An 8712-nucleotide genomic window follows, 5' to 3' on the forward strand; every position below is an offset into this window, starting at 1 on the left:
GTGTGTGTGTGTGTGTGTGTGTGTGTGTGTGCTATTGCTATGCAATATCTAGTTTATTTACGAAGCAAAAGATGCTCACAACTCTTACCTCTTATGAATATGAAGACTGGGATTAAAGCAGTTTGTTACTGTAGCACCGTTGCCTTGCAGCAAGTCGGGTCTGGGTTCAAATCCCTGCCAGGTCCTTCCTGCGTGGACCCCCTCCCTGTGCAAGTCTGGATTTTCTCAGAGTTCTCTGGTTTCCTTCTACAGGCAAAAACCCAACATGTTCGGGTAACTGGAAACTAAATTGTCCAAAGGTTGTCTGTCCAGTTCGTCTCTATGTGGACCTGCGATGGACTGCAAACGTCCAGGATGTAGCCCACCTCTTGACCGTTTCCCAAGAGCCAGAACAGGAACACACAAGTATGAATGAATTAATCTGAAACATCTGATAAACATCTGCCCAACATCAACATATTATGATGCCATAGAAGGGTTAAAGACATTTGTTTTCCCAGAAACAGTTTATTTAAAAAAAGATGAAAGCAGAATTGGCATAATTGTGATTTTTCTTTTAATTTTTTTTTTTAATTTGTGTGGCTATGCTTTTTTCAGCACCTCTTACAAACAACAAACTTCAACAACATTTCAAAGCTCATCAGATTTCAAACAATAATTTATTACGCCTCTCACTTTACAAGGCTCAAATTGCGTGGCTACCCAGGGATTTGTTAAGCTGGTTTTCTGCTTAATACATGTAATCCTACCAAAGCAAAAGCAACTACATGTGTGATAAACAAACAGGTGCTTCAGTATCAACAACATAAGAGACATCTTTCTATAAATGTACATACAGTCACAACATTATCACTTAATGATGTTCTCTGCATCATGGAACACATGACACATCGCTGGTGGTGTTTAACTTTGGGAAATCAGCACCATTTAAGATTTTAAACAAAGTGATGTTAATTTCTTAGAAAAATTAGACTTTTTAATTTACAAAAATCCTTTTAAAAAGGGACGTGCTTTCTACCTTTTAGGGAAAATTGTATTGTTTCAATAAAAGCTGTAAAATACTGACAAGAGCGATATATAATTATATGGTACAAACAAAATAATGTAAATAGTGTAAATGCTGYCTGGTAAAGTATGGCACACGTTCTTTATAAACTTTCAAAACCTTTTCAAAAAGTCAAACATGATTGTTGTTTTTTTTTGTTGTTTTAAAAATATCCAAAAGAGCAAGCACAAAAGGTAGAAAAGGTTAATGAAAAATGCTTTAAAAAATCCATTTACAGACAAGTCCCACTCAGTCAAACCCAGTCCTCTTTTAATGAACCTCTTCACTGCAGCGAGGAAAATTTTCATCCAGAAAAAGCCTTTCTGCTTTCTTATTTACACAATAATGTCACTTTGCCTAAAGCAGGGGTCTCTTCCTCAGACTGTGGTCACAGACAGCAGAGAGTTGTAAACCCTYGTGCCGTCAGGTGACTTGGTACCATGGGTCAGCAGTTCCTGGATGGTCATCCAGTTGTCAAATATTTTCTTGTTCCTCTTTTTCATCATTTTTTTGTGGCTGAGTTCGATGATGTTCGGCTCCTTTTTGTCCTCCGTACTGCTCTGCTCCTTCAGACAGTCGGCCCGGCTCTGCTTCATGAACTCGCGGCGCTGCTTCTGCTCCTTGGCTCGCACCGCGTGCTGCTTCCTCTCCTCCTTGCTCCAGTAGCGGCCCATCTTCAGCTCGCTGATGGCGTCGTCGTCCGTGGTCATGCCGCTGCGCTCCTCGTGAATCCGCAGGGCGCGCTCCCTCAGCAGCTTGTCCCGGACGGGCCGCTTTGTGATGTACCTGGTGCCGTCGCTGCGGATCTTCACTTTCCACTCCATCTTGGGCTCKAGGTCGCTGAGGCTGATGGGGTCCCGGCACATGCTGACCAGGCTCATCTGGCTCTGGGCGTACTCCACGGCTGACTTCTGCTGGATCAGATGCATGTAGCTCTGGTAGTGCTGGGCGTGGGCGGGGATGTGAGCGTGTTTGTAGGGGGAGTGGGAGAAGCTGCGGCCGGTCTTACTGGAGTCTCCGAGCTTTCTTTCTTTGTTTTCAGCCTGCAGCGCTCCATCTGGGTCCTTGGACGAGCCTCTGCTCCTGCTGGGGCCACAGGCCTCCTGGACGGGGGATAAGAGGGGCTTGAGCATTTTGCCAACGGAGCTGCTGGAGCCAGACGGTCCAGCTGTGCCCTGGTYCTCTGCTCCTCGACGGAGGGAGTTATCCGGAGACAGCTCCAGAGTGAGAGGCGTGCTGCGGCAGCTCTCCCCAGTGTTGTAGGCGCTGGAGCTGTCCTTATCCGATTTCTCCGGCAGCTCCGAGATGTCGGACAGCTCGTGGCGCCGGGCGTCTATGCTGGTGTTGTAGTTGCGGAAGCCGCTGTTGTGGAGCATCCACGACTCCCGGCACTGCTCCCTCAGCTGCTGCATTTTGTGAGCGCGGACAATGTTCAGGCACTCCAGCTCAATGCTGCGCAGCTCCTCGTTCAGCAGCTCCAGCTCCTTGTCCACACCCTCCTCGGCCTGACCCCCCGCCCCGGCGCCCTGACCGTACGGGCCCTGAGCTCCACTGCTCCTCATCTGACACTTGAGCTCCAGCAGTTCTCGGAAACGTTCACATTCGTCGGCTGGGATGCCCAGAAAGTCGGCGTCGGTGTAGTCCGCCGAGACGAAGCACTCGCCGCTGAAGGGCAGGTCGGTGCTGCCGAGGGTGTCCTGGCTGTAGGCCAGCTTCCTGCAGCTGCCCAGGGTGTTGGAGGCTGTGGTGGTCTGATCGTCGGCCAGGTTCTCGTGCTCCGAGCTCTCGTCGTTTCGAGTGCTCTCATCGGTGCGGCCGACTCCGCTGTCCTTCTCGTGGTGGTTGGAGAGCAGTGTGGCTGTGTCTGTGGTGCCTCCATCCTCCTCAYGCTTCTTCTGCAACAACAAATACAATTACCCATTGAAGCACATCCTGGTACTCCCCAGGTCCAAAAACAAAGAAGTGCATAAAAAGAAATAACATATAAAATTAAACATTCTTTTCAAACAAAACCTAAGGAGGACTCGTCCGCTTGTAGAACTTGATAACTGGASCTAACAGTCTTCTGGTTGGCTGTTCAGTATTTCACATTGTTGWGGAAGAATTAAGTATTTTGGTTTACATCATGGTTTTTGTTCACTAATGTCTGCAGATGTTCTGGTCTGTACAGCTCTCATAAAGTCTGGTCATTGTTTTAAGTGATGTTTTGTTAAATAGTATTAGTTTGTTACTGTCGTAATTGTCTCTTTAAGACAGCCTGCTGGTAGTGACGTCACCACTACCCTCTGTGGAGAGTTGTGGGAAAGGCATGCTYGCTGATGGACACATGGACTGTGAGGTGGACTTTATATTTTAATCTCCCTAACTCAAAAGTAACACTAGGGGGTTTGTATGGACTCTGTTTGCTTCATTTATGATGAGTCAGCAGCTATGAAGCTGGGCCTTATTAGGTTGTTGTAAAGTGCGTTTAATAGAACTGTGGAAGTTCCCAGCACCAGTTTGGGTGTAAGGTTTCGACGGTCCTTAATATTACTGATCCAACACATTTTACAAGTTACTTTGTCAGTTATAGCTAGGGGTGCACCGATTGCGGGGTTTGACTGGTCATCGATCTTTAAAAAGTCTGACCTGCCAATTCCAGTTTTGGCCGATGCCAGTTTTTTGAATAGCTGACACTGTCAAGTGTTATAAGGTCACAATACACCTTCAATGTTCCAATCGTATTTTATTTAAAAACACTGAACAGTACCCTTGAACTGATGCAAACTTGTTTTAACTGGACGTTAGTGCTCACGGCAGAGCAAAGGGGGACAGTGGCTGATTTTCAGACCTTTCTGGAGGTAGATGAGAAACAGATATTTCCACTGATCTTATCCAACAATCGGCCGAGCTCAGATCTCCCAAAATTAAGGAAATTGATGCATCTCTAGTTATAGCACACAAAACACTGAGAACGATCCAAAAGGCTTCATCCAGGCTAGGCTAATGACCATTTTTTAAAACTGTTTTTCAGACTTTTTTTCTCAGCTGAATACGCAAATATATACATCCTGAGCTGATGGATTGCATACTCAAATGTATCAGTCAGAAGGTGAGTACATTTTTGGACTACACTGTACAGTAACATACATTCATATAGTACCAAAGACAAGAGTTCATTTATTGTCATTGTCAGAGATAATTAAACAAAGTCATGCAAAGTATAAAAGTTTGATATTAGCTAATGTAGCGTTTTTAAAGAGAGTATAAAAGTACGAAAAAATAAATAAAATCTGACACTTGTTTGGTTAGCCATTAGCCTAGCCTGGAGGAAGACCTTTGCCTCTTTCTCCACACTCTGGCCTCTATGACTGATGTCACAGATGATAAAGACTTTCCTCTTTGACAGATCATCACTTCAATAAGGATCAGACTATGGCTTTAGGGCAGGGGTGTCCAATCCTGGTTCTTAAGGGCCACAATCCTTCACATTTTAGAGGTTTCTCTGTTCCAATACACCTGATTTAAATGAATGGGACATCTGCAGTAACTCAACCACTTAATCAAGTGTGTTGGAACAGGGAAACAAAAGGTGCATTAGGGCCTCAGCACAACATATCAATCAGGTCAAAGTCTGGACTTTCATTGGACCATCACACCTTGATTTTTTTTACCCCAGCTGCTCGTTACCAGAATTAATTATTGACACAATGATGATGCTGCAGCTGAAAACAAACTCAAATAATCAGCTCTCCACCTCCGTGCTTAACAGCTGATAGAGGGGCTTTGTAGGTTTGTTTTTTGTAAATGTAGTGCTGTAAGTTATCTGTACGTTAKTACATACATCTTCACACATTTTGTCTGTATAAAGACCACTTATTCTAAAAGATCTGCCTTTTTAGATGCAACTTAAACTGTACTGAATCCCATTCGAAATGAAGAGTCTTCTTTCAACACTGAAAACCACTGAACATGGTTTATTCCAGCTGAGTGAGTTTTACCATTCAACATGCTCTGAACGTAGGTGTGTGTGTGTGTGTGTGTGTGTGTGTGTGTGTGTGTGTGTGTGTGTGAAGAGTCTTCTTTCAACACTGAAAACCACTGAACATGGTTTATTCCAGCTGAGTGAGTTTTACCATTCAACATGCTCTGAACGTAGGTGTGTGNGTGTGTGTGTGTGTGTGTGTGTGTGTGTGTGTGTACCTGCTCCAGCATGCTGGCAGTGAACTGCATGGCCTGATGGTGCTGCTGCTCCAGCATGTCCATGTGGAGGTCATCCAGGAAGTCATTCCTGTCATCATCCATCCAGCTGTCGTCCAGCTGAGAGGCCATGTGGAGGAGAGAAAACATGCTTCATTGGATTTAAAACTGAAACTGACAAATTTTGCTCAAAAGAAAAAAAAAAGCGTGGAAAATAGATAAAATCCTTTGATCCACCTTGAATGGCAGCACAGTTTGTTCCAAAGCAATATGAAAGTTCTGAACATGTCTTGTGTTGATGCTATTAGCGTGTAACACATGCTGATTACCTGGATCTCTGGCCTGGCCACCAGCAAAGAGATATTCTGGTTGCCCTCAGTGGTCAACAGTGCCACAGCATCCTCACGGTTTTGGATCTCAACACCATTTATCTTGATGAACAAAGGAGGGAAAAAATGTATATACATATATATATTTCAAAGCAGATTTTCTTTTGTACACAGTAATCATTTGCTCAAAGCATCATCATCACATCTCTTACCTGTACAATTTTGTCCCCTTCCCTAATTCTGCCGTCCTTTGCAGCGATGCTGTTTGGGTCGATCTAAGGTGAAGAGGAATTTTATGTTGAAGAGCCAGAGTAAACATCACCCCTGCTGACAGGCCTATTTGTTTTTTTTCTCCTAGTGTAAAAAAAATCTGATTTSAGCACAACCCTGCAACACTTACCTCACTGATGTAAATCCCAGCCTCATCTTCATCATCAGTTCTATAACAGATGGTCAGGCCAAGTTTATCTTGGATGTTGGCCCGGTACAGATCCACCTCCTGGTAAAACACAAGGTAAACCAGAAATATCTTTTAATATTGTTTAAATGAAGCAGAAAATAGCAGTGGATTTGTATAAATGTGTTTCTGGACAAAGCAAACGTATTGACTAAGAAATGGGACCAAAGAGCAACAGTGATCCATCAATCACTGTAATGAATCTTTCAGCCGGTCGCAGGGAGGCCATTGGCTTTTCTTAGAGCCCCACTGACAGCATGAGAAATGATGCAGGGAACTGCAGACGGCCAGGGCACCGTTTTTCACTTGTCAACACCTGTAATCTCACAGATACAGATAAAGTTTCGAACATCGCTGGTCTCTGAGGGCAAAGGATCTGTGAGGGTTAACCCCACAAAAACTAAACTGTAGCAGAATTCATTGATGAAAAAGAAAGACACWCTGGAATATATGTTCTCTTTTTTCCACAAGTCAGATAAGACAATTCATATTTCTTTTACCCAAAATGTAACAAATAGAAATACCATTTAGGTTTTGTACATTTTTTTTCATAAATCTGACCTAAATTTAGCTGTTAAAACTGACTAAACATCATAAATCAAAACTAAATTTACCAACTAAATACACTAAAATAATTAGTCCGTCCGTCCGTTTTCTGCCGCTTATCCGGGGTCGAGTCGCGGGGGCAGCAGCCTAAGCAGAGAGACCCAGACCTCCCTCTCCCCAGCCACTTGGGCCAGCTCATCCAGGGGAATCCCAAGGCATTCCCAGGCCAGCTGAGAAACATAGTCCCTCCAGCGTGTCCTGGGTCTTCCTCTGGGCCTCCTCCCAGTGGGACGTGCCTGGAACACCTCACCAGGGAGGCGTCCRGGAGGCATCCTAACCAGATGCCTGAGCCACCTCAACTGGGTCCTCTCAATGTGGAGGAGCAGCGGCTCTACTCTGAGTCCCTCCCGGATGACTGAGCTTCTCACCCTATCTCTAAGGGAGAGTCCAGACACCCTGCGAAGGAAACTCATTTCGGCCACTTGTATCCACGGTCTTGTTCTTTCTGTCACTACCCAAAGTTCGTGACCATAGATGAGGGTAGGAACATAGACCAACTGGTAAATCGAGAGGTTCACCTTCTGGCTCATCTCTCGCTTCACCACGACAGACAGGTACAGCGCCCGCATCACTGCAGATGCAGCACCAATCCGCCTGTCGATCTCCCGCTCCATTCTTCCCTCATTMGTGAACAAAACCCCGAGATACTTAAACTCTTCCACTTGGGGCAGGACCTCCTCCCCGACCCGGAGGCGGCACGCTACCATTTTCCAGCTCAAGACCATGGTCTCAGATTTGGAGGCACTGATCTTCCCCTTCACACTCGACTGCGAACCGCTCCAGTGAGAGCTGGAGATCATGATCTGATGAAGCCAATAGGACCACATCATCCGCAAAAAAGCAGAGGTGTGAGCTTAAGGTCACCAAAAAGGATCCCCTCAAGACCCTGGCTGCAGCTAGAAATTCTGTCCATAAAAGTTATGAACAGAATCTGTGACAAAGGGCAACCTTGGCGGAGTCCAATTTTCACCGGAAAAGAGTCCGACTTACTACCGGCAATGTGGACCAAGCTCTGGCACCGGTCATACAGGAACCTGGGGTGAAATATATGGGGTACCAGGCCCATAGCAATGGGCCTGGTACCCCATATTACCAGAGTACCCCCCGCAGGTGTCCCCAAGGGACATGGTTGAACGCCTTCTCCAAGTCCACAAAACACATGTAGACTTGTTGGGCGAACTCCCATGCACCTTCCAGGACCCTGCTGAGGGTGTAGAGCTGGTCCACGACTAGGATGAAAACCACACTGCTCTTCCCGAATCTGAGATTTGACTATCCAATGGACCGTCCTCTCCAGGACCCCTGGATAGACCTTACCAGGGAGACTCAGAAGTATGATCCCCCTATAGTTGGAACACACTCTGTGTCACTCTCTTTTTTAAATAGGGGGACCACCACCCCAGTCTGCCAATCCAGGGGAACTGCCCCCAATGTCCATGCGATATTATAGAGTCGCATCAACCAATGCAACCCCTCAACATCCAGAGCCTTAAGGAACGAATCGCATCCACCCCCGGCACCATTGACCTCGGCACCAGAGATTGGAGAGTCCGACCCCGGGTCCTCAGGCACTGCTTCCTCATGGGAAGACGTGTCGGAGGGATTGAGGAGATCTTCGAAATATTCYGCCCACCGACCCACAACGTCCCGAGTTGAGGTCAGCAGTGCACCATCCCCACCATAAATAGTGTAAAATTATTAGTTTTATTTAATATTTCCAATTATATGACTTAATTGGGAGTACATTATGTTCAATATGCAATCATAATGGCACTGTTCCTTAAAAAAATGCAATTAATCACTGCTTTATCAGACAGTTTAGCCCAGGGGTGGGCAATCCTGGTCCTCAAGGGCCACAGCCCTGCATGTTTTATTTTTTTCTCTGCTCAAACACACCTGATTTGAATGAATGGGTGTTTATCAGGCTTCTGCAGTACGGAGGACCCAAACTAACAATTAAAAATACAAGCGGAAATATATAAATTGAGTAATAAATAAATACACTTAAAGTAAACCAATAAAATTCAAAAAGGGAGAATTTTTTTTTAAAGTATACATACATACATACATACATACATACATACATACATACATAC

At 45.3% G+C, this 8712-nt stretch overlaps 1 protein-coding gene across 1 annotated transcript in view; it reads right to left on the bottom strand.

Moving 5' to 3' along the window:
* Positions 1-533: 533 nt before the first annotated feature.
* The window catches only part of pdzrn3b (PDZ domain containing RING finger 3b), a gene marked incomplete at its 5' end in the record, with an annotated part of 148197 nt that continues 140018 nt past the window's right edge, over positions 534-8712 (bottom strand). Inside the window, 5 exon segments of the mRNA XM_014009480.1 lie at positions 534-2940; positions 5228-5344; positions 5554-5655; positions 5766-5828; positions 5954-6052. Of these exon segments, the coding sequence (XP_013864934.1) occupies positions 1423-2940; positions 5228-5344; positions 5554-5655; positions 5766-5828; positions 5954-6052 (1899 nt within the window). The 3' untranslated portion in view covers positions 534-1422.

This window comes from Austrofundulus limnaeus, unplaced genomic scaffold (genome assembly GCF_001266775.1).
Source record: "Austrofundulus limnaeus strain Quisiro unplaced genomic scaffold, Austrofundulus_limnaeus-1.0 Scaffold58, whole genome shotgun sequence".
NCBI classification, from domain to species: domain Eukaryota; kingdom Metazoa; phylum Chordata; class Actinopteri; order Cyprinodontiformes; family Rivulidae; genus Austrofundulus; species Austrofundulus limnaeus.